Source organism: Trichosurus vulpecula, chromosome 8 (assembly GCF_011100635.1).
Source record: "Trichosurus vulpecula isolate mTriVul1 chromosome 8, mTriVul1.pri, whole genome shotgun sequence".
In the NCBI taxonomy this organism is placed as follows: Eukaryota; Metazoa; Chordata; class Mammalia; order Diprotodontia; family Phalangeridae; genus Trichosurus; species Trichosurus vulpecula.
Window position 1 is genome coordinate 181,389,789 of NC_050580.1, and position 27,006 is coordinate 181,416,794.

Genomic DNA, 27,006 nt, shown 5'->3' on the forward strand with positions numbered 1-27,006 from the left:
TCCGGTTCTTTGTCACCATGAAGAGAGCTGCTATAGCTATTTTAGAATATGTAAGTTCTTTTCCTTTTTCCCTAAATAGCCCTCATAGTTGTATTGCTTGGTCAGCATTTGGATCCTGTTCTTATGAGAAGTCATAGGATCTGGATTTGAATTCTGGTTTTGCCACTTCCTACCTGTGTGTACTTGGGAAAGAAAATTCACCTCTCTGTGACTTATTTTACTAATCTATAAAATAGAGGAGTTGGACTAGATGATTTCCAAGGTCTCTTTCACCTCCAAATCCTATGGCTCTGTGATCCTACTCTAAAATTCTTTCAACTGTACTTGCAAACCTCCTTGTAAGAAAGCTTACTGAGAACAAGAACTGTCCTCTTTCTCTTTAGGTCCATCCATTCTGTTACCTATTACATTGAGTTTAACATGGGTGCTTGATAATTTTATAGTCTTGATACCTTGTAAGCACCACAAGGGCAGAACATACGTCTCACACTTTATCTCCAGTGCCTAACATGTGGTAGGCTTCAATCAACAAAAAGATTAAGTAATTTGTCAAAGAACAAAGATAAGTTGAACTATGAAAAGTATTGATGCTCATAATAAATAAATACTTGATAAATGAATGAAAGCTTCCCTTGGTTAATTGGTGTTTAATTATAAGCCATCAAAACAGCTGGCCATCCTGGGTTTTCACTCTTCCCTTTATCTTGGGATGTCTACCTTTAGACATTAGCAGATGGAATAAGTGATGCCTGACTGACAGCTGTCAACTATCAGTGGGGTATGATATAGCAATGATGAGTGAGTCCCTTGAGTACCAGTGTATTTACGAGCTCCATCCATGGAACTGATTTTCTTTTTATAAAATCTGCTATCCACTATAGATTTTGAGTAGCAAAGGGCTTCTCCAGTGACTGCAAAGAAGTTTAAAGGTGTAAGGATGAGAGAGAGGATCCAAGAGTTTGGGAGTTGGAATGGTGGGTTTTATCAGCAAGTTTTATGTTATAAAATAGTGCAAGCACACCATTTTCTTATTTGCTACCTTGTTCCAATGAACAGGCATTATTATTATGAATATCACTGTTAATCAGCTAGTGTTGATTACAACTGCTTACTGACTATTGACTATATGCCCTATATTGTGCTAAGTGATATAAGAAAAATATAATACATGATACCTCAAGGAACTTATAATCCTGCTATGAGGGAAAAAAACCCAACTATATGTGAAATAATTAATGAAAACTTATTTACCAAACAGGGCTACTCAGCAAAAGTTTGTCCTAGAGTGATAAAATGTTTCCTGGAGTAGGAAATGACTAGATCCTTGAAAAATCCATAATATTTGGGATAAAGAAAAGAAGAGAAGATGATGTAGACTTTAGAAACTGCATGAGAAAAATCGGAAATCTATTTATTGTCCTATAAGGATCAGTTTTGAGCTCTCCCACAGGCACAGTGTTTATATAGAGAGTTTGCTGGACCTGGAGGCAGAAAGACTTGGGTTCAAATCGGGCATTCAAATACTTACTGATTGTGGGATTCTGGTCAAATCATTTAATACCTCTGAGTTTCTTCATTTGCAAAATGATGACAATACCTCCAACAACTACCTCATAATATTGTTGTGAAGGTTAAATGAGATCATAGGTGTTAATGTCATTCAAGAGTTACATATATGTCAGTGATTTTAATTATCAAACAAATTAGTGTGAAGATGAATCCGAGAGGAGGGTTGCCGCTAGGAGGTGCAATATATAGGCTTATCCCCATCCTGCCCCTACATGTTTATCTCTCTTTTTTTTTTCTCTTGTCTTTCTGCCTTGTTTCCTCTGTTCTCTCTACCAACTCATGGTCTTCTTGGACATTTTGCAGACCAGAAAAGATGCTCTAGAAGTATTTCTTGTGAAGAGACTAAAAAGCAGCAGAACTCCAGAAGCTAAACACACACAAAGGGGATCTTTCTCAGTATCACCAGGGCTTGAAGGGAATGTGATTCACACTTTTAACTCAGGTGATACAGTCACAGATTGTAATCATTACACATGATCAAGTTTTCGTGTAAAAACAATCTGTGTCTATACTCTGATCTCTTTATGAGGTTCAAAAATTCTCTTATTGAGTCGAGAAGGAAATAATTCAGTTGACTGGGAGGGGAACGATGGGGGGGGGGGAGGGGAACGATGGGGGAGAGGGAAAGGGGGAGGGGAATAAGCCTGGATTGTAGAGGCTTTAGAAAGATAAATTCTGAGGAGCAGTCAAGGATTGGAGAAGTAGTGAAGTGACACCCCTACAGGTGAGGAAAAAGAGATTTAATCTCTCTTCTTTCTGTATCAAGCATGACATCTATCAGCAGAAAGAGAGACATCCCATTCAGCAGTTCAAGAGTGAGAGAGATTTCAGGAATAATTAAGAGACACTGCCTCTAATGGAGAGTAGCGTAGAGGCAAAAGGGCTCACAGACATGCAGGCACCCAGAATCAGAATCAGAGGTACATAGCACAGACACACACTCCAGACAGACACTGATACACAGAGACTGTCCCTCAAGGGAGGAAGCAGCTTCAAGAAACGTGACCTCCGGCAATTGAGTGTCAGGATGCAGAGAGGAACACACCCTGGGAACCCAGGCGAGCAGCCAGCTAAGCAGAGATGCCCTGGGAACAGCAAAGCCAGCCCGGCTGTGAGGCTGTAGTCAAAGGGAGTTGCATGAGGACTCTGGGAAGAGAGAAAACTTCCAGACCTTGCAATACTAGAAGCTGAGCTGTCTTCACCACACATTTACTACACATATGCCTAATGACCATCATGCTCTTCGAGTCCGAGTCAACTCTTCCCACCAACTATATGTGTATTTGTGGGATGATGTGCCCTAAGTTCATGAAAGGAATATCTTACAGAAACTCTTTTTACCATACTGTCTTAGTGAATGATTTTTCTAAGAGCTCATTGCCTACACTAGTTGATTGACAAGAAACCCGAGTAGAGGAGCTCCTGAGCTATGTTGTTAGGAATGTAGTCCCATAGGACTCCCCTAGAACCTAAGGCAGAAGCAGTAGAGTGCTGGAAGCCATTTCACAACCGCCTCTCTGAAAATATCCAATGCTTTTTAAAGTTTATTCTGCATCATTAGTATTTTCTCCATCATTTTCTTATTTACAAAAAAAATAACTCAAGGTCTAATTTGTAGCATCTGATGACTTCCAAGATGCAAATATTCACACTGAAAATTTAATCATTGGCTCACTTGAGAAAGTTCTAGCTGGTTCTAGCACACCTCTGAACAAATTATACTGAGGCATAAATAAATGACTTTATCAGATCCTTTCCTGAAACCAAGTTTCAGTAGGGCAGAAGGAACTGGCCTTGCAAACTGAAGTAAAAATTAACTAATTCTTACTTCTGCCTTAGGATCTGCCCTGCAACTGCCTACTGGGAAAGAAATTGGTAGAGTTGACTGATTAATTTATACAAAAGTGTCCCTGATTTCTGAGAAGACTAGATGACTCTTTGTTGGAAATGCTAGAGAAGAGATTAATGTTTTCTCCAAAGATTGGAGGTCCCTTCCAATGTGGGAATTCAGTGATTCTGAAGCCTTCTCTTGGATTCATTCCTAAATTTCTACTGACTCCTTCTGCCTCACCTGCATCAAATATTTGCTAGCTGTCCCTGCACAAGTCAATTTACTGCCTCAGTTTCCTTATCTCTATGATGGGGGAAATAATAGGAACTACTTCATAGAGTTGTGAGGGTGAAATGAGTTAACATATGTAAATCACTTTGCAAACCTTAAAATGTTGTTATTATTATTTTGTGCCCAAAAGAACAATATAGTCATATTGTAAAGACTGAAAATATTAGAGATCAACTTGCAGATCCCTTTATAGACACCACTAATGGTCCTTGGACCACACTTTGAAGACCAACAAGGCATAGAAGACCTACCTGGGCCTAAGTCTCAGTTTTCTCAGTTGTAAATTCAGGATGCTATTTGTCTTCCTTACTTTGAAGGGCTCTTGTGAAAATCAAAAGAGTGAATGCTTGTGGGGGCACCCTCTAGCAAGTTTTCTGAGACTTAAAGTCTTGGAGAATTTTCTGGGAGCCTAAGTAATTAGGCTCATGATCCTACTTACATGATCACACAGCTAGTATGTGTTAGAGATGGGTCTTGAGAGCTCCAAGACCAGGCTTCTCTCTACTATGCCATCCTAACTCTCAACAATCATGAAACTTGTGATTTCATTAATAGATGGCACTCTCAAATAAGAGAAACTTCCTCTGACAATTTGGTACCTTCTCTGCAACATATAATCTGGGACAGAAAGCCCCATCCTAGAGCAATGAGGGCTTAAGTGACTTTCCCAGGGTCACACAACCAGTATGTGTTAAAGACAAAATTTGAACCTAGGTCTTACTGATTCCTAGGCCATGCAACTATACCCCTGTGACATATTTTCTCGAACTGGAAAGCCAGATAACCATAATGGACAGTTAAATTGAGTAAAGACCAAAAGGCCTGGTTTCCCCCAGAAAAGAATTAAACTAACAAAAGCTAGAGAGAATACTAAAAACATTTAAATTCAGGTGTGCAGCTACAGGTCAGCTACAAACAAGAGAGCTGTGGGGGTGTAAGCAAGGAGCAGAACTGTCTGATGATTGAACAGTTGCCAGTCATTTTCCAATCTTGGATCATTTCCTTTCTTGATGATTGGATGTGTTTCAGTCTCCAAATGGCCTGATTTTATAAAATTGGTGGGTGTAGGAGCAAAAACAGGCTGAGAATATACCCAAAGAGCTGGGAGGTAAGAGGGTGGAAGGAGGGGACAGAACTATATATAAGGATACAGAGTAAACTAGGAGATTCCTTACTGTTTCTTCTGTAGCTCAGCTTCAGCATCTGATAAAGGGAAGGAAACCTTAGGTGGGAAGGGAGACTCAGGGAGGGTAAAAGGGGAGAGGCAAGAAATTGAAGAGAGCCTTGGAAGCTACTCTGGTGCTTAGGTAAGTTATATCAGTATTGGGAGTACTGGAAGAAATACCATCCTAGATGGAAGGGACCAGTCTGTGGAGGTCTGACTTGGATTCAGAGCTTGATGCACCCTTGCTCAGCTGTCTTTAGATCTGGTAAGCAAGAAAACCCATCACTAGGTATCTGACATCCCCTAGCCTACCTTGGGGTTGGTTTAAGTTCAAATATAACTGGGTAAAAGAATAGTTTATCAGCTGCAGAAGTGGCTTATTGAGGCAAGACCTAACTCTAACAAGCATCATCTGGCCTGGAGATATAAAAATAAATATTCCCCTCCCTGAATTGGCTTGGAGATATGGAATAGTTGACAGGAGTGAGAGAGTTTCTTCCTGGTTTGGCGGTGAGGTAAGGGCATAGATTTCACAACGAGGAAAAATTGCAAGAGAATCAGAGCCATAAATGTACTATTGTACATTTTGCTTCATCTCCTTATAGGATCATAAGCATTACTGCTGAATGGGACCTAGATCATCTTAATCTAACACTCTCATTTTACAGAGGAGAAAACTAAGACCCAGAAAAACTGAGTGACTTTCCCAAAATAAGGAAAACAATATCAGAACAAAGACCAGAAACCATAGTCATTAGAAACCAAGCCAGCGTTTTTTCCAAACACTTAGCAGTCTCCTATTATAATCCTCTACACAGAGTGAGGTTTGGACCAGGTTTCCCTATTGCTGAGGATATTTCTCAGATGTTTAAAAGCTAAATCCATTTGCTCCAAGTGAGAGGAAAAAAATAAAGGCTATTCTCACAGAATCTTGCTTCATCCATCACTTGGAGCTGTAGAATTTATGATCACATTCTCACTAGACTGTGATTGTAATCTCACTGAAGAGAAGTGTATTTGTATGAATTTATGTTACTCCTGGCCTTCTACCTTGGAGTCGTTGTGGTCATTTATGTCCTAAGGGAATACTTGAGCAACTTCCATCTTTCCCCACTAAGGTGCTACATGTGGAAAAAGTCTCAACTTCACCTATTCCACTAATTTCCAACTCTAGCTCCTGTCAGTTATAGAAGAAAGACATTCCTAGAGCCTCTTCGACCTGAGGAAGAGGCAGATCTTGTTTCTGTAGAAACCACGGCACAGGACCTGGGAAGGGGAAGGCCCCAGAACTATGATAGGATGTCTTGGGCCAGTGTGGGCTATAAGAGAAAGGCCACTGGTTCTTGAGTCAGAGGAGCGGGATTCATGTCCTGCCTCCCCCGTTGACCACCTGTGTGGCCCTAGGAAAAACATTTAACCTCCCCAGGCCTCTGTTGTCTCATCTGTAAAATGAGGAGGTTGAAGGCAGTCATTTCTAAGGTCCCTTCCAGTTCTAGTTTCATGATCTGAGGATCCCAAAGTAAGGTGAGAAAGTAGAATAGAAAGCACTGGAAATATGTGAAACATAAGTAGAAGGATACTTTTTCACTTGTGGATGAGGGAATGTGGAGAAGGAAGACACTAAGGGACAAGACTGGGAGGGTTAGGGAGATGAGTGTCTTAAAAAAAAAATAGGTTCCTACCTCTCTTCCCTCCTGTTATCTCCCTTTCTTTTCTCCCAGGGAAAATGAAGTTAGTCCCGCTGAAGACCTTTCCTGTGATGCTGCTGTTGCTGCTGGGGCTAGGGTTGGGCCTGGGCCTGGGGCTTTGGCCGACTTCCACAAAGCCAGAGGAAAACCAGGAGCTGCTGAACCTGCTCTGGGACAGTGACTCATGGGAGGAAGCAGAGACCACAGATGATACAGGAGACATCAAAGCTACAGAACCACAAGAGTCTGGCAAGAATGACATGCTATTGGGTGAGGTGAAAATGTCATTGGCAGAGGCCAGTGAAAAGGAAGCTACAGGCCATGAGACACCAGTAACTGAGGAGTTGTTTCAAAAGGAGGCTATATTCTACTCAAGGCAGCTCAAGAATAGTAGGGACTGCAATGTCATGATGGCCCAGAAATTATCAGGGCCAAAGGGCACCTGTAAGGAGAAGCACACCTTCATCCATGAACACTACGACAAAGTGAGAGCCATCTGTGCCACTCCAAATATTCCTTGTAAGGAAAAAGGGAATAACTGTCACCAGAGCAGAGAACCTTTGCAATTGACTGTCTGCCAACTGATCCACGACATGGTCTCAAGCCATAAGTGCAAATACCAAAGCATTCCCATGACCATGAACATAATCTTTGCCTGTGATGGGATGAACCCCCGGAATTTTAAAGAACATGCCTAGTAATGGAGGCATCTCTTCTTTTCCTTTCTCCTGTTTGTTCTCACTCTAAAGACATAGAAAAATTGACTCCAGATCCTAATGAGAATATAGAGATTATGTCCCTCACTTCAGATGAAATCATATTTGTAAGACGTTCTTAGTGCAGTGCTTGACAAATAATAGATATTGTATAAATACTTATTCCTTCCTCCCCCTCCTGCCCTTCCCTTCCCTCTCACTTCCTAAATTAATAAACTGAGGTCAAGAAACTTTAAGAGAATTGCCCAGCATGCTCTTCCTTCTCTTCCCACACCATACACACACACACACACACGCACACATACATACACACAGACACACAGACACACAGACACACAGACACACAGACACACACACACACACACACACACACACACCCCTTAAATGATTTTGCAAGGAAGGCTGCCAGAAGAGGCGCCAATGAACTGGGTTCTCACCCTTCACTGCTTTTATCACCCCTTCAGCAATCACCCTAGTGAGGGTCTTCTAGAAAATGGGACACATCTTTGACCCTTCAGAAGATGGAGGCAAGAAAAGCAAAGCTATTAAATTTCCTTTTTTTTCTCTTGGCATGAGGGGTAATGAAAAGGCAGATCCAGTGTTGGGTCTGCCCCTGCCCAACATCCTCTCCCAATCAAGGAGCAGGTATAACTGGTGTAGAGCTGCTGTCCTAGTCTTGATCCTCTGAGTTTCTATTTCAGGGGAAACTTGGGTTTGGTAAAAGTCAAGATAAACTGAGTCTCTTTGCTTTTGTTGCAATTAAAGTGGTTACAATTGTGTGACAACTATAGATAGATAATAATTTCTCATAGGGAACCAAAATCAGTTCCATTTTAACCAATCCGTAATTAGTGATAATTCCATAATATAAATTAGTTATGAATCCATAATATCTCTCTTATATTAAAGGAATAATCAAGTATAAAAATAAGCTAATAATCTGATTTTATGCTATTGACTCAAGGAAGAATGTAGACATTTAGGAGAGGGTTCCAGTGAATGTCTATGTGCACTGTTCATGGTTGGCTATTAGTATGAAAGCTCAATAGAAGTAATCCTTGGAAAAAAAATGTGAAGGAAGGTGACACAGCGGTACCAGATATCAAACTGTATTACAAAGTAGTAATCATCAAAACAATCTGGTACTGGCTAAGAAATAGAGTGGGGGATCAGTGGAATAGATTAGGCACAATATACAATAGTAAATGACTATAGCAATGTAGTGTTTGACAAACCCAAAGATCCAAGATTTGGGGACAAGGAATCACTGTTTGACAAAAATTGGTAGGGAAACTAGAACGCAGTTTGGCAGAAACTAGGTATAGACATTACTCATATCTCATACCATATACTGAGATAAGGTCAAAATTAATACATGATTTAGACATAAAGGGCAAAATCATAAGCAAAAAAGGAGAGAAGGGAATATTTTTCTTGTCAGATTTATGGATAAGGGAAGAGTTTATGACCAAACAAGAAATAGAGAGCGTTATAGATATAAAATGGACAACTTTGATTACGTCAAGTTAAAAAGTTTTCACAAACAAAACCAATGGAGTCAAGATTAGGAAGTAAAGCAAGAGATGGGGGAGGGGGGGTGGTATCCGGGAATGCACAGAATTTTTTACAAGTTTCTCTGGTAAAGACTTCCTTTCTCGAATATGTAGGGAACTGAGACAAATTTATAAGAGTATGAGTCATTCTCCCACTGATGAATGGACAGTTTTCAAATCAAAGCTATCTATAGCCATACAAAAAAATGTTCTACACATCACTACTGATTAGAACAATGCAAATTAAAAAAAACTCTGAGGTACCACCTCCTACCTATCAGATTGGCTAATGTGACAGAAAGGAAAATTACAAATGTTGGAGGGGATATGGAAAAACTGGGACACCAATGAATTGTTGGTGGAGTTATGAACTGATCCAAACATTCTGGAGAGCGATTTGAAACTATGCCCAAAGCACTATAAACCTGAGCATGACCCAGCAATACCACTACTAGGTCTGTACCCCAAAGAGGTCAAAGAAGAAAGAAAATATACACAAATATTTATAGCAGCTCTTTTTGCGGCGGCAAAGAATTGGAAATTAAAAGGAATGCTCATCAACTGGGGAATGGCTGAACAACCTGTGATATACAATTGTGATGGAAAATTATTGTGCTATAAGAAATGACAGGCAGACACATTTCAGAAAAATCTGGAAAGACTTACATGAACTGATGCAAAGTGAAACGAGCAGAAACAAAAACATTGGACACAGTAACAGCGATATTGTATGATGATCAACCGTGAATGACTTAGCTACTCTTAGCAACACGATGATCCAACAATTCCAAAGGATTTGTGATGAAAAATGCTCTCCACCAGAGAAAGAACTGGAGTCTGAAGACAAATTGAAGCATTTTTTTTTACTTTCTTTATTATTGTTGGGAATTTTTTGGGTCTGTGCTTTCTTTTGCAATGAGGCTAATGTGGAAATATTTTGCATGCATGACTTCACCTGTATAATCTATATTAAATTGCTTGTCTTCTTAAGGAGGAGAAATAGAAAGGAGGGGAGGAGAGAATTTGGAACTCAAAATTTTAAAAAATGAATGTTAAAAAATGTTTGTATATAATTGAGAAAACATATGCCAAAAATCTTCAAAAAAAACCCTTTAAAAACAGTAATCCTTACCAAAGAACAGATTCTTTCCTGGACTTTCCCTCTATCTGTCTTATCACTACCCACTAAAAGAATGACCTTCTGATAAGACAATAGCACTTAGTTTTCCAGGGTTCGTAACCTGAGCTCCTTGAACTTTTAAAATTATACATATGGAAAATATATTTGAATATAATTGGTTTCCTTTGTAATCTTTTGTATTTTATTTTAGGTATTTAAAAACATTATTCTCAGAAGTGACCCACAGGCTTCACCAGATTGCCAATGTACTCTATGACACACACAAAAAAAATAAAAACCTTTGGTTTGGAGCACCCTTAGCACTCTTAATCGTACATTTATTCGTGTATGTACATGTCCTATTCTCTTTCCAGACTGTGGTCCTTCCTGTAAAGACATGAACCATGACTTACGCAAATTTTATATGTGGCTGGTGGTGAAATGGATAGCAAACAGAGCCTGGAATCAGGAAGACCTGAGTCCACATCTGGCCTCAAACAATCATTTCTTTTTTTGAAAGGGAAAGGCAGGGCAATTGGGGTTAAGTGACTTGCCCAAGGTCACACAGCCAGTACATGTGTCAAGTGTCTGAGGCTGGATTTGAACTCAGGTCCTCCTGACTCCAGGGCTGGTGCTATAGTCACTGTGCCACCTAGCTGCCCCGCCTCAAGCAATTATTAATTATGTGAACTTGGGCAAGTAATTTACCCTCTGTTTGCCTCAGTTTCTTATCTGTAAATGGAATTAACAATAGCACCTACATCAAAAGGCTGCTGTAAGGATCAAATGAGATATTTGTAAAAGCGCTTAGCAAGGTGCTTGGAACTTAAAAAAATGTTAGCAACTAAAGAAACAATAGTCACTAAAGAGATCCTTATTTCCTTCTCCCTTGCTAACACGTCTGCCTGTATCACTTGGTACTTAATACTTTTAAAATTGCTGGTCAATAACTGGACCATGAGGAAAAACTTTCTATTCAGTGATGTAGGAACCCAAAATCTCCCAAGAAGAGGTGAGAGTTTAAGGTTGGTTAACTGACCTAGGTGTAGGGAAACTTGAATACTAAGAAAAAAATTTTTTATTATAACCATAGGTAGAACTACAGAAGGACTTGAAATACAAGGGTGCTCCAAAGTAAATACAAAAGAGGCTTTGAATCACTCTGCAAACATGCCTCCCTCCCCACCTCTCTTCCAATGAATTTCTGTATTTTTGTAGATGTAGCATCCTCTGCGGTGATTCCTCCAACTGCATACTTGCTCCCACAAGCAACTCGAGGTACCAAAGGGTGGTTAACTATTTTCTCCTTTTAGAGTTCTAGGAGTAACCCTTAGAATATGGGTACCACATCAATAGTTAGCTGGTAGACCAGACCTGCACAACATATGGCCCACGGATCCCTTGCGTTCTACCAAAGGATTTCGGGTGGCCCACGAAAAATGTTGAGGATGTCAAAGAAAGTAAAGGTGTGATGAGTGCTTTGTCCATGCCCCAATTAACCCTCCTTCCACCAGTCACTATTGTGCCTGACTCGTAACTTGGCAAGTGGGTTGCCACTACGAACTCTCTCCTTTTTGTCTCTTGACCCGAAGCAACCAACCATCGTCAGTCTGTCTCTAGTCTGAGAGGAGAGCAGGTCGTATCTCTTTTTGGTCATTACTGGTATTGAACAGGAACAAAGTGAGTGCAGCCACTCACCAACACAGCTGATGCCAGCTATGTGATGAATGGCAACAACATGCAGGCTTCTTCCCCCCCCTCGCTGCACGGCTGCCCTCCAAGTTATAGGAGTGTCTAGTGCTCTCTCCAAGGTCAGACTACTCAGTTCAGTATTTCTGTATATGTGAGAAATTGCTGTGGAGATTTTTTGGTTCTAACATTAAAGTTTTGGGGGTGACTTTGTAAAATGGGTGATAAAAAGAAACAAGAACAAATCAGAACATAAAGTATTTAATCCAGAGTGGACAAATAGATACTTGTTTACTTACACAAGAGACATAATATTGTGCCTTGTTTGCCAAGAAATAATAGTCATTCCTAAGGAATACAATCTTTGTCACCATTTCAAATCAAAACATCTTGACATAAGCATGTCGGACACCAATGAAAAACAAATTAAAGCATCCAAATTGTTGAAAAATCTCAGTGGGAACAATGGTTTTTAAAGACAGTAAACTCAGAAAATGAGGCAGCTACTAAAGTTAGTTTTCAGATTTTTAAAGAAACTGCTATTGCTGGGAAGACTTTTACTGAAGGTGACTTCATAAAGAAGTGTTTGCTGATTGCAGTTTCTGAATTATGTCCCGATGTAAAAAAAAAAGTGTTTTTGAGAATATAAATTTTTCCCCTATGACCATGCATGGAAAAATAGCAAATGATAAACTGATTGCTGACAAAAACTGTAATTAATACGTCCCATTAACTAAATATAAACAGTAACAAAACCTGAAAAATGTATTAAAACTTGTATCACTTAGTAAAATAATTTTTAACATTAATGTGATTTCATGATAAATAAAAATCTTAAGCAATAAGCATAATTAATTGATATTAATTGAAATGTCCTCTTTTTAAAATGTGGTTTATTGGCAAAATAGTTTAATCATTAATTATACCTTTACTTGGAAAGTGAGCCGCTAAAAATCTATTCGTGGCCCAAAGAAGTTTAGCCTGTTTTAATTTTGGACCCTACCTACTGCCAAGTTGTGCAGATCTGCAGCAGACAACAATTAGGTTTTAGAAAAGTTATTTACTAAAAAGTTATAGCAAGAGTTGGTACAAAACAATCCACCAAAAGCCTGAGGCTTGCTCTCCCACAAATAGACACAAAGTTCACGGGGGATAGTGGGCTACTGAGTTAAGGAGCATATGAGGGTAATGAGGCATACACCTGGAGAACAAGTGTGACTGGAGTTTTTCCAGACTCTGGTACCCGGAAGTCCCTCCCACCCAGCTTTGCATGGGAGGCATTAGTATTCCATTGGGTTGGCTCCTCAAAAAATGAAACATCTCTATTGGACAGATTGGTCTACTATGAAGCTGAACAAATCTGCTGTTAGGCTATGCTGCTCTCCTAGCTGCAGGACCGGGCTACTCTTCTTGTGGGCTGAGTTGGGTTTTTGGCTTTTTTTTTTTAACTGCCAGCTGACTAATTAGCCATTGCCCTTCCTATCACTAATTGGAGATCTGGACCTCCCATACTCACAAAGTCACTGCTACTGCCTCCAATTTGGATTACTCATTCAATTAACATTAGGAAAGCACAAACACCAGTGACAGTAGTGGCCATGGGCTCACAGTCACCTTGGCACGGTGGGAGGGTAGATAGGGCAGTCCTTCTCCCAAATGGCTCTGGTGGAGGCAGAGAGGTGGAATGCAAAAGTAGTACTGCCTCCTAAAGGAAAGAAAGCATAGGAAGGGTGGGTCAGCAATAAAAAGTGGGTCATCTCTTTTGCATAACCACTCAGATCTGATGCAGCACACCTCGGATTGTCATTTCTTTTCATTCTATGGGCAATTAGAAGTCTTTTTGTCTTTATACAGCATTAACACCTAATCACTATAAATGGAAAACAGATTCTCCTGAGATTCCACATTCACCTAGACTGAAACCAGGATGGAAACATAGGGACATACTTCAAGGATTGCCTCCTCCCCCTTCTGACCAGTACTCTCTCCACAAGAAATTGTAGATTATTTAGATATCTATGAATGTAGAAACAAAATGCTTGGATGAAAGAATGAGAAGTAGGTGAAGAAAACCAAGGAAAAGAATATAAATCTTCGTAAATTGTCATTCTGTTTCAGTTAGTGTGATTTGTCCCTAACACTTTCTCTCCTGATAGTACATATTTAACAGCATTGTTTGACTGATAGCAGTGTTAATTCAACAACTATTTGGAAGTCCCTGAGATTTGATTCTTTCTCCCTCTTATTTTCATCTCTCCCTGGAACTGCTGTAGGACCTGAACCCTAGAAAGGACAAATACAGTTTAGGGATCAACTGCTAAAGTATCTGTATAGAGATATCAGGGCAAAGGGAGAGCAGGTGGGGTACAAAACAAATAGTGTTTGCCTTAAGAAAAGCATACAGGTGTCCTGGCCCTGAGGATATCTCTCTATTCAGAGAAAAGGAGAGGAGCATGTTAGGGGGACTGATCAGGGCATTGAGGCATAATGAAGAGAAGCACCTAGTGACACAGGTGGCAGAGTATTTGTGTTCAAACCCTGTCTCTGCTATTTACTACCTGTGTGACCTTAAGACACATAACCTGTCTGAGACTTTATTTCCTCATCTACAAAACTAAAGGACTTAATGATTAGGCCCCTTCCAGCTCCAATTCCTATGATTTAAATTCCTATGACTCATCAGAACTTGCTTCTGAGATGCCATCTCCCATGGTCCCCTTCTGGAGTGGCATAGCCAACAACATTTTTCCAGCACAAGACAGCTTAGGAGGAGGTCTGAAGGTCTGTGACACTGGGGTTGAGGCTGGCCCAGAGCCCATACTGGGGCAACACCAGCAGTGGGTCTTGGAGGTAGTTGTGACAGCAGCAACGGCAGCAGAAGCTTCAGGAACTCTCAGACCAAAGATGTTAAGGGGACTGGACAAGTGGTCAGAAAGACATTACACGAGATACTTGTGCTGACATTTTGGCACCGTCAGCCCCTGAAAATAAATTAACAAAGAATCACAGAAGTCATGCAACAACTGTTAACTCTGAAAATACCAAAGCTCACAGAAATTATACCTGTTAAACTCTGAAAAATAAAACCAAAGAGCTCACAAAGGCTATTGGCAAAAAGTCTTATTTATTTCACTGGAGGAGGGAAACTAAACATGTGTCCCAGGGACTGCTCTGATATTGAAGAGACCCACTTCAGCAAGACCAAACCTTGATACATATAGCAGTGGCTAGACAAAGAAACAAACTTTACTTTATGGCAATGAGGGGGTAGCAGCAACAATGAAGTGAGTTTGATTCACAGCAGGGCTTCATGACCAGAATGTGGTTCAGATAAGCAGGTGTTTGTCTGACTTCAGGGGTGACCTGGGGCTGGTGTGAAACAATTCTGGGATTTTTGTGCAGCAGAGTTCATGTAGAGGTGAGCACAAAGGATTGTTGTTATGCCCAGCTTAGGGCACAGCTTGCTTGCTGGGCCTTAGCTCCGGAAAACAGGGTGTCTCCTAATAGTAAAAAGTGAGAAGTAAAAAGAGGGAGGTAGTCTTGGCATGGGGATCCTGACAACACCTAAATTTCCCACACACAGTTCTGGGTCACAGTTCCAAAGTGAAAAGGAGTGCTAGCCACAATGGACCTTCCTGATTAAGCACCAAAGGACAGACCAGGAGAGCAGTAACCAGAACTCTCCCCAGATCACACAACCAAAAAACACCAAAACTTACAAACTCCAAAAACTATCTCTAAAAAAAGCACTGTGGAAAAAAAAAAAACCTGAAGCTTGGGACAGTGGGTCTTCTACCAGGTGAGCAGAGCCCAATTTTAGCATAACGTTCAAAGTCAAGAAATAGGCTGGCAAAATGAGAAAACAACAAGAACAAAAAAGAACCTGACCATAAAAAGCTACTATGGTGACATAAAAGATCAAGATACAAATTCAGGAGAACATAACATTTAAAAATAGCTGCAAGCAAAGGCACAGAGGAAAAACAATGCTAAGTGGGCACAAGTCCCAAAAGAATTCCTGGAAAAGAGCACAAAAATGATTTTAAAAAACAAATAAGAATGATAGAGGAAAAATTCAGAAAAGTAAAGACAGCAATGCAAGAAAATTATGAAAAAAACAAGAATTAATAGCTTGGTAAAAGAGGCATAAAAAATGCTGAAGAAAATAACACCTTAAAAACAGAATTGTCCAAATGATGAAAGAGTTACAAAAGATCACTGAAGAAAATAAGTCCTTAAAAATTAGAATTGGACAAGTGAAGCTAACGCATCCATGAGACATCACAAAACAATCAAAGAAAATTTAAAAAATAAAAAAGTAGAAAATGTGAAATATCTCATCAGAAAAATAATTAACACGGAAAAGAGATCAGGGAGAGACCATTTAAGAATTATGGGACTACCTGAAAGCCTAAAAAAGAGCCTAAACATTATCTTTCAAGAAATTATCAACGAAAACTACCCCAAAATCTTATAACTAGATGGTAAAAAAAAAAAAATTGAAAGAATCCATTGATCACCTCCTGAAAGAGATCCCAAAATGAAAACTCCCAGGAATATCATAGCCAAATTCCAAAGCCCCCAGGTCAAAGGGAAAATACTGAAAGCAGCCAGAAAGAAACTATTCAACTATCATGGACCCAAAGTCAGGATCACACAAGATTTAACAGCTACCACATTAAGGGATCAGAGGACTTAGGATATAGTCCAGAAGGCAAAAGAGATGGGAGTACAACAAAGAATAACATACCCAGCAAAACTGAACAAAATTGTTCAGGGGGAAAAATGGATATTTAATGAAATTAAGGACATTTGTTGTTGCTGAGTCATTTCTGACTCTCTGTGACCCCATTTGGAGTTTTCTTGGCAAAAATACCGGAGTGGTTTGCCATTTCCTTCTCCAGTTCATTTTGTGGATGAGGAAACTAACCCAAACAGAGTTAAGGGTCACAGAGCTAGTAAGGGTATGTGGTCAAATTTGAACTGAGGTCCTCCTGATTCCAGGGCCAGTGCTCTATCTACTGCACCAGACCAGAGCCAACAGAAAACTTAACATTCAAACACAACACTCAAGAGAAGCATAAAAAGGCAAATATAAAAGTAAGTCACAAGAAAATTAATAAAGTTAAGCTGCTTATATTCGTATGTGGGAAGATGATATTTATAACTCCTAAGAACTTTATCATTATTAGGACAATTAGAAGGATTATACAAAGACAGAGGACATGGCTACACGTTGATTATAATGAAATGATCTCCCAAAAATGGAGGGGTGAGAAAGAAAGATGTTCTGGGAAAAGAGGGAAGGGAAAGAAAGAATGAGGACAATTATCTCACCTAAATGGGGTATGAAAGGAACAGCTTTGAAAATGGAAGGGGAAATGGTGGTGTGGCAGACAACTCTTGAACTTCATTCTCATCAGAATTAGTTCAAAGAGTGAAGAGTGTGTGTGTGTGTGCGCGTGTGTGTGTGTGCACGTACGTACGTACTCAGATATAGAAATTTATCTTACCCAACAAGGAAACAGGACAGGAAGGTAATAAGAGAAAGGGGAGAGGGGTGATAAGAGGGAGAGTGGATTAAGGAGAGCAGTGGTCAGAAATAAAACAGACTTTTGAGGAGGCACAAAGTTAAAAGAGAGAGAAAGAAAAATAAACAGAAGGAAATAGGATGATAGGAAATATACAGTTAGTAATCATAACTGTGAATGTGAATAGGATGAATTCACACACAAAATGGAAGCAGAAAGCAGAATGGATCAGAAACCAGAATCCAACAATATGCTGTTTATGAGAAACGCACTTGAAACAGAAAGACACAAACAAGTTAAAATAAGAGGCTACAGTGGAATCTATTATGCTTCAGCTGAAGGGGAAAAAAGGCAAAATATGATCTCAGACAAAGCAAAAGTAACAACAGACATAATTAAAAGAGATGATCAGGAAAACTACATTTTGCTAAAAAAAAAATATCATAGATAATGATATAATGGCAATACTAAACATATATGCCATGAATGGAAGAGCATCCAAATTCATAGAGGAAAAGTTAAATGAGTTATAAGAAAAATAAACAGTAAAATGATGCTGGTGGGGGACCTCAACTTTCCCATCTCAGAGCTAAGAAAATCTAACAATAAAATAAGTAAGAAAGAAGTTAAGGAGATGAATACAATTTTAGAAAAGTTAGAATAATAGACCTCTGGAGAAAATTGAGTGGGAATTGAAAGAATACCTTTTTCTCAGCTGTATATGCATCCTCACAAAAATCGACCATATGTTGGAGCATAAAAACCTCCCAAACAAATGCAGAAAAGTAGAAATAGTAAATGCAACATTTCCAGACCATAAAACAATAAAAAATTATTCAGTAAAGGGCTGTGGAAACATAGATTAAAAATTAATTATGAAGTAAACAATTTAATCCTAAGAAGAAGGCACAAAGGACAAATCACAGATATCAATAATTTAGCTAAAGAGAATGACAACAATGAGACAACATTCCCAAATTTATGAGATCTAGCCAAAGCAGTATCTAGGGGAAATTTTATATCTCTAAATGCTTACATGAAGAAAAAAGAAAAAGAGCAGATCAATGAATCAGACATGCAATTAATAAAATTGGGAGATTCAAAGACAACTCCAAAGGACTCATGAAGGAGAGAGCTATCTACATCCAGAGAAGGAACTATGGAGACTGAATACAGATTGAGGCAGAATGTTTGCTCTTCCTTTTTCTTCTTTTGGTTTTTTTTTCTCTCTGTTGTTTTTGGTTTTGTGGTGTTTTATTTTTGTTTTGTTTTGTTTTTTCTTTCTCATGATTCATTCAATTGGTCATAATTCTTCTTTACAACTTGATTATTGTGTAAACAAGTTTAATGTGAAGTTATATGTAGAAGATTTATTGGATTCCATGCTGTCTTGGATGGGGGGAAGAAAATCTGGAACTCAAAATCATGCAGAACTGAGTGTTGTAAACTAAAAGTAAAAAATCTTAATAAAAAAAGAGGAAAAAAATAAAACTGGGGGGTGGGGATTTTAATCCCTAATTAAACACCAAAGTAGAAATCCTAAAAATCAAAGGAGAGATAATAAAAATTGAAAGGAAAAAAAGAACTAATTAATAAAATAAAAGCTGGTTTTATGAAAAAAAGTAAAATAGATAAACAATTGGCTAATTTTTTTATTTTTTAAAAAAGAATGAAGAGAATCAAACTACCAGTATCAAAAAAAAAAGATAAATTCCCTACTAATGAAGATGAAATTAAAGTAATTATTAGGAGCTATTTTGCCCAATTACATGCCATAAAGCTGACAACCTAAGTAAAATGGATGAATATTTACAAAAAATATATAAATTGCCTACATTAACAAAAGATGAAATAAAATACTTAGGTAACCTTATCTTAGAACAAGAAATTAATTTTGCCAGGTAAGTTATTCTTGGTTGTAGTCCTAGCTCATTTGCCTTCTGGAATATCATCTTCCATGACCTCTGATTCTTCAATTGTCACAGATACCAAGTCCTGTGACATCCTGATTGTGAGTTCCCAATATTTGAATTGTTTCTTTCTGGCCACTTGTAGTATTTTCCTTGACCTGATAACTCTGAAATTTGGCTATAATGTTCCTTGGAGTTTTTATTTTGGGATCTCATTCCAGAGGTCATCAGTGGATTATTTCAATGCCAATTTTGCCCACTGGTTCCAGGATATCAGAGCAGTTTTCCTTGATAATTTCTTGAAATGCTGTCCAGGTCATCCTTTTGATTATGGCTTTCAGTTAATCCAATGATTCTGATATTATCTCTTCTGGATCTATTTTCCATATAAGTTGTTTTTCCCAGAAAGAATTTTACATTTTCTTCCATTTTTTTTCATTCTTTTGAATTTGATTGATTCTTGATGTCTCATAGAATCATTAGCTTCCACTTGCCCAATTCTAACTTTTAAGGTGTTGTTTTCAATTAGCTTTTGTACTTTCTTTTCCATTTGGCCAACTGTACTCTTTAAGGAGTTGTTTTCTTCAATATATTTTTATATATCCTTTTCCATTTGGCCAACTCTACTTTCTAAACAGTCTTCCAAGGTGTTGACTCTTTTCTCATAATTCTTTTGTATCACTCTCATTTCTTTTCCCATTTTTTCTTCTTCCTCTCATATGATTTTTAAGCTCCTTTTTGAGTTCTTACATGAGTTCTTTCTGGACTTGAGACCACCTCCCATTCTTCTTTGGGGTTTTGCCCATAGGTGTTTTGACATTGTGGTTCGCTTTTGAGTTTGTGTCTTGGTCTTCCTTGTTACCATAACAACTTTCTATGGTCAGATTTTTTTGTTGTTGTTTTGCTCATTTTGGGGGTCCTTTTTCCTTTCTTTTAAATTTGAGCTCTGTACATGGGGTGGAAGGGGCACTGTTTCAGGTTTCTTGTACCAGTGGCTGCAGGTCCTAGCTGTTTACCTTGTGTTGCACTGATATTGTCTTGAGGCCCCTAGGAGACCCTCATGTCAGGTGCTGTACTGAGCTGGGGAGGGGGAGTCACTGGAACTGTTGGAGGCTGTAAGGGTCTGGCAGCTTACCTGGTGCTGAGATGGGGTCCTAGTGGTAGTATCTGGCATGTGCTGAGGCCCAGTGGGGTATTTCTGCATTTCCCAGGGTGACACTGAAGCACGTGGAAGTCTGGCCTACTTTCTACTCCTCCTGTACCTAATTTTTACCTTATCTTGGTATATGATATGAGAGGATGGTCTATGCCTTGTTTCTGCCATATTATTTTCCAGTTTTCTCAGTAGCTTTTGTCAAATAGTGACTTCTTATCCCAGAAGCTGGAGTCTTTGGGTTTATCGAACAGTAGATTAACTATGGTCATTTACTACTGTGTCCTGTGTACCTAAGCTATCCCACTGATCCACCCCTCTATTTCTTAGCCAGTACAAAATAGTTTTGATGATGGCTGCTTTATAATATGTTTTAGAAATGGTATGGCTAGGCCACCCTCCTTTGCCTTTTTTTTTCATTAATTCCCTTGATATTCTTGACCTTTTGCTCTTCCATATAACTGTTGTAATATTTTTTCTAGCTCTATAAAATAATTTTTTGGTAGTTTGGTAGTTTGACTGGTTTATGGCACTTATTTGAACTGATGCAAAGTGAAGTGAGCAGAACCTCGAGAACATTAATCAGGAGAATTTGTACACAGTAACAGTAATATTGCACAATGATAAACTGTGAAAGACTTAGCTACTCTGATCAACACAATGATCCCAGATAATTCTGAAGGACTTATGATGAAAAATGCTATCTGCATCTAAAGAGAAAATGATGAACTCAGTGCAAATCAAAGCACATTTTTCAACTTTCTTTTTGTGTGTAACATGGTCAGTATGAAAGTATGTTTTGCATGACTTCCCATGCACAACTGATATCATTTTGCTTGCCTTCTCAGTGAGTTGGGAAGAGGATGGAGGGATAGAGAGAATTTGAAACTCAAAAAATTTTAAATGAATGTTAAAAAAGACTTTTAAAATAAATAAATTTTATAATCATGCCATATCTGCCTTAATATGTTACTGATAAAAATAGTAATAATAATATTAGCTAACATTTACATAGTGCTTACTATGTGCCAGGCACTGCACTAAGCGGTCTACAAATATTACCTCATTTGATCCACACAACAACCCTGGGAGGTAGGTATTATGGTTATCCCCACTTTACAAATGAAACTGAGGCAGAGGTTAAGTGACTTGCCCAGGGTCACCTAACTTGTGAATGTCTTAGACCAGATTTGAATTCAGGTCTTCATGACTTCAGACCTGGCATTCACTGCACTATGTAGCTAATGAGCCAAATAGGGTCCAAAACAAACTCTTATGGCACTTGACCAGAGCTATCCTTCTAGATCAAGAGGTCATAATCTTTTTTTTGTGTCATGGACCCCTTTGGCAGTCTGGTGAAGCTTTTGAACCCCTTCTCAGAATAATATTTTTAAATAATTAAAGGAAGTGCTAAATTTTAGTTAGAGGTTAGTGAAAATAAAGACGTGGTTTTTTTTCCCATACAAATTCACAGACCTCTCCTCAGAAAGCTAAGACTCTATAGCTTACGAACCCCTGCTCTAGGTTGATATCAATCAACTAATCAGCAATCTTTGGGTCTAATTGTTCTACCTGTTTCTAATCACCCTAACTGCCCTATCCTTTGGCCTTCTCACAAGACTATTCTGAAATTATTAATCAAATCCTTTGCTGTAATCCAGGTAATGTGTGTTTTAACTTTTCCCTTACCTACCAGGTTAGCCACTTTATTTTAAAAAAAGAAGTGAGACTAATTCTGTACAACTTGTTCTCTTTAAAAACAAAAACTTAACATGCCATTTTGACACAACACATGCTTTCAACCAAACACTCAATCAACCCTACCCTACAAAGAACATTTCCTAAAAATAAGCCAGCAAAATAATTGATTGCAACAGGCTACTTTCTGTTTTCAGTTTATCCACTGTTAACAGAAAGGATCTCTTTTTAACTTTGAAACTACGGTACTAGCATTGACATATATTTAAACCCATGTTTTGTTGCCTGTCAGCATCACCTATATTTATAGTGTTGTAGTCAATGTAATTTTTCTTTGAGTTCTGTTGTCTTCAGTTGACATCATTTCATATGAGTGTTCCCATGTTACTTAAAACTAGTAATATTTGATATTCCTATTGACACAGTAAAAATTGTATTGCACTCATATTAGCACACTGAACACATATTTCTTTCCAGTTCCAGCTTTTTGTTTTGACAAATAATTCTGCTATGAATGCTTAATACAGATGAGTATTTTTTTCCTGTTCTCAATAACCTCCTTAGGGTGCCCCAGTAGTAGAATCTCTGAATCAAAAGGTTTAAACAATTTAGTAACTTTTCTTGCATAATTCCCAGTTTTTTCTGTAGCAGTTCAGCTGATTCACAGTCCTACCAGCAGTGAATTAAGATACTTGATTTTCTACAGATCCTCCAACAAAAGAAAGTGTCCCTTTTTTTTTGCCATATTTGCAAAACTGGATTTCAAGACAAGATAGGAGACACACCTATTACAACAAAACCCTGAAGTTGGTACCAGATTGAATCCTAAGGTCATTAGGAGAGGAGGTTTCCAACAAAGCCAGTACTAGTACATGGTAGCCTTCTAGTAAAACTAGTCAGGGCCAGAGACATATGTAGACTGCAAGGTTCTGTGTGCAAGGCAGCAAGAGCAAAGGCCTTCTCTGAGAAAACCCCAGAGTAATTAAACAGCCCCAGGCTGGGAAGTGCTAAGCAGCATGACCAAACAGAAACCAGTAGGGCACCTAAGCAGTCTGACCAAATCACCCCAGGCTCAGGGCCTCTGAAGTCCCAAACACTCTATGTTAAGACATCATAAAGGGTCCTAAACATATAGTTCCTTCAAATTCAAAGATCCACCAGGATTTCTAATCCTGGAAGGTAAATGTCAGTGCAGGAATTCAGGTTACTGAAGGTGGAACCAAGCAGCAACAACCACTCCTCCCCAGGAATACAGCCTGGGGTTGGCATAAGAATCCAATTCAGGAACTAAAGCTATAGAGTTGAATAAAGAAATTAAAAGCAGGAGAATTTTTTTTTAAATGAAATAAAATCTTGAGGAGAGACTTGGAAGGAGAATAGCAGGTTTCAAAGAGAAAGTGTTAAACCTTACCCACTAATGGACTCCAGAAAACTAGAATAGGTTAAAAAGAAATAAATGACTCCATGAAACATTAAGAATCATTAAAATAAATCCAGCAAATTAAAAAAATAGAAAAAAATGGAAAATATCTGATTTTTTAAAAACTAACCTGAAAAACAGGTTAAGGCTAGAGAATTTAAGAATCACTGGACTCCTTAAAAACCATGATAAAACAAGAAGCCTGGACTACATTTCAAGAAATCATGTGAAAACTGACCAGATTTATTTGAACCAGCTGGGAAATTGAAATTGGAAAGAAACCACCAATTCCCTGCTGAAAGAAATCCCAAAATTAAAAGTCCAAAATATGCTATAGCCAAAATCTAGAGCTGTCACACCAAAAAGACGATATGACAAGCATTCAGGGAAAAACAGTTCAAGGACCAAGGGACACAGTGAGAATCACCACACCCTCACAGCTTTTACTGTAAACAAGAGGAAAACTTGGAACACAATATTCTCAAAAGGCAAAAGATAAAGGCTTACAACCAAGAATAACTTACTCTGCCAAACTGAGTATAATCCTCCTGGAGTAGAGGGAATGGACTTGGAATGCATCATTAATGGAATAGAGGACTTTAAAGCATTTCTGATGAAAAGATCAGAGCTGAGGAACTTTAAAATATAAACACAAGAATCAAGAGAAATCTAGAATGGTATGTTTTGTTTAAGTGATTAGAAGGATCTCTCTTAAGCAATGGGCTAACATTGTTTTTTAAAAATGTTATTTATTTTATTCTGAACTTAAGAAATAAAACAAGCATTTCCATAACATAGAAGAATAGAGAAAATGATTGTACATGAAACTGCAAATCCTTTATGTGCAACTTGCTATTCCTTTTAAATATATAACAAAGTTGTTACGTAACTTTTTTTCTTTTCCTTCCTTCCCCCTCACACTGAGATGGCTACCTCTAGACATAAGGGTGTGTGTGTGTGTGTGTGTGTGTGTGTGTGTGTGTGTGTGTGTGTGTGTAAAGTATCAGTTCTTTCTCTGGATGCAGATAGTAACTTTCTTCATATGTCCTTTGCAGTTAATTTGGGTATATATAATAGTCAAAATGACTTAGTCACTCAGTTGTTCTTAAAACAATGTTGCTGTTACTATATACATTGTTCTCTTGGTTCTGCTCATTTCACTCTTCATTATTTTGTACAACTCTATCCATGTTTTTCTAGGATCATCAAGCTCACCACTTTTTATAGCACAGTAGTATTTCATCACAATCATACCAAAACTTGTTCAGCCATTCCCCAATTGACAGGCATCTCCAAAATTTCCAGTTCTTTGCTACTACATATTTTAGAAAATATTGGCTCTTTTCCTTTTTCCCTAATCATCTTGGGAAACAGATCTAGTAGTGGGATTGGTAAATCAAAAGCAATAGGCAGTTTTTTAACCCTTTGGTCATAATTCTAGATGCTCTCCAAAAGGGTTAGGTCAGTTCACAGTTCCACCAACAGTGAGTTAGTGTCCTAATTTTTTCTCACATTCCTTCCAACATTTCACATTCTAATAGGGTAAGTAGTGTCCCATCAAAACCTTACTATCTTTGAGAGGAATTGATAAGAAAATCAAAGGTCCTCATTATGGATTGGTTTTGTTCTAAGGATTTTAAGAGGGAAAAGAGAAGGGAGGATAAAAGGAGGAATACACATAGTGTAGGAAGAAGGGGGAATTTGCTTCTTCTTCTAATTGTGGTGTATGAGATGAAGAGCACATAAATATGAAGAATAGAGTGAAGGAAATGGCTCTCAGAAGAACTTCACATTTATCTAAAATGGGTAAAAGAGCTGAACACACACAATTTGGTTCAGAAATACGTCAAACCCAACTGGGAAAAAAGCAGGGGGCAGGTTTAAGAGGAACATTAACAGCAGAGAGAAAATAGTAACAAGTGGAAGGGAAGAACTTAATGGGAGGTGTTTTATGTTGCATCTTAGACAATTGGAGAATGATCAAACAAATTGTGGGCTATGAATATGATGAATTATTATTGTGTCATGAGAAATAACAAAAGAGACTATTTCAGAAAATCTTGATAGGGATTGTTCAAACAGAGGGATGTTCAAACAACAAAAACAATTTATACCAGGGCATCAACATTATAAAGAAAAACAATTTGAAAGAATTAAGAACTCTGATCAATGACCAACTGTCATCTGTGCGATGACCAATCATATCTCCAGAGGCCATGATGAACCTTGTTATCCACCTCTTGATAAAAAGGTGATGGACATAAGGTGAAGAAAGAGACAATTTTTTTTTTTTACTACAGCCATTTTATGGATTTGGGTTTTTCTTATTTGGATTTATTTTCTTTCTTTTTCTCAGTTAATTGGGTGAGAAGTAGAGAAAAGGAGTTAGCAATACTAGTTTCCCCCCTCCCCCAAAAAAAGAGAGCCATTGAAACATTTTTTTAATGTAAAGAAGACAGAATGAACTTCAAAAGGAAGCAGAGCGAAAAGATCACTTCTGAAAGTAACATATAGAATGTATTATATATTTTAGGGAAAAAAGCAAGTGGTATAAAATGAATATTACAGTTTTACAGAGAATTCATTTTTGTGCATTCCTTTGTATGGTTGGATAGGCTTTTTTATATTTAAATGGAGAATTTTAAAAAATTTTAAAGGAAAAAAGAAACCATGTTTGTTAAGTTGCTGGATGTAAGGTAACATATCAGGGTTGTTTTGATTTCTTGATGATTTTTCAGGTGATTGTTTGATACTTCAAGTTTCTCCTTTGAAAATTGTTCATATCTTTTGACCACTTGCGGACTTGCTCTTTACAAAGCATGCTGATCATGATCATGACTTTCCTCTTATAAAATGCACAAATCATACATTTAATAATGTCTTATATAAGGAAAACTTATTGACTTACAGTTTAGAGAAACTACCTTCTTTTTGAAAACAGGGACATTTATTCCTCTCTAGTCCTTTGGCACCTCTACCATTCTCCAAGATTTTTTTGGTGAAGGCCTGTGCTAGAGTGGTGACAGTATCAGAGGAGAGGAGGGTGGTTTTTAAGAGATGAAAATAAATTTGACAGACCTCCACAACAGATTGGATATGGGGATGAGAGATAGTGAAAAGTCCAGGATGGCTCCTAGGTTGTGAGCCTGAGGGACCAGAAGGGTGCTGTTGCCCTCTACAGTAATAGGAAAGTAGGAGAGGGAGAAGGTTTGAGGGAAAGATAATGAGTTCTGTTGTGACATATTGAGTTTAAGATGTCTATTGGATATCCAGTTTGGGATGTCTGAAAGACAGTTGGAGATGTGAGACAGAGTTTGGGGCATGATAGGTAGATTTGAGAATTGTCAGCATAGAGATGGTAAGTGAATCCATGGGAGTGGATGAGATCACCAAGTAAAGTAGCATAGAGGAAGAAGAGAAAAGAAGCCAGAACAAAACCCTGAGGGACACCTATAGTGAGAGGGCTTAATCTAGAGGAGGATCCTGCAAAATAGACAGAAGGAGCAGTTTCCCCTAGGGACCCTTTTCCTTGTAAGGGAAGGCAGAGGGAGAAGTGAAAAGCCAATAGATTATGGTTGGATAAGAGGATTTAAGAATTCTTTGATATAGAGGTGGTCTGTTGGTGGGTGATAGCAACATCAAGAATAGGACCATCTTTGTGTATAGCTGAGG

At 38.3% G+C, this 27,006-nt stretch overlaps 1 protein-coding gene across 1 annotated transcript; it reads left to right on the forward strand.

Annotated features, from left to right (window-relative positions):
- Nucleotides 1-6,582: 6,582 nt before the first annotated feature.
- On the forward strand, nt 6,583-7,242 carry LOC118829715 (inactive ribonuclease-like protein 10). The gene has a single exon (XM_036736621.1). The coding sequence runs from the start codon at nt 6,583-6,585 to the stop codon at nt 7,240-7,242; it is 660 nt and encodes a 219-aa protein (XP_036592516.1).
- The last annotated feature ends 19,764 nt before the right edge of the window (nt 7,243-27,006 follow it).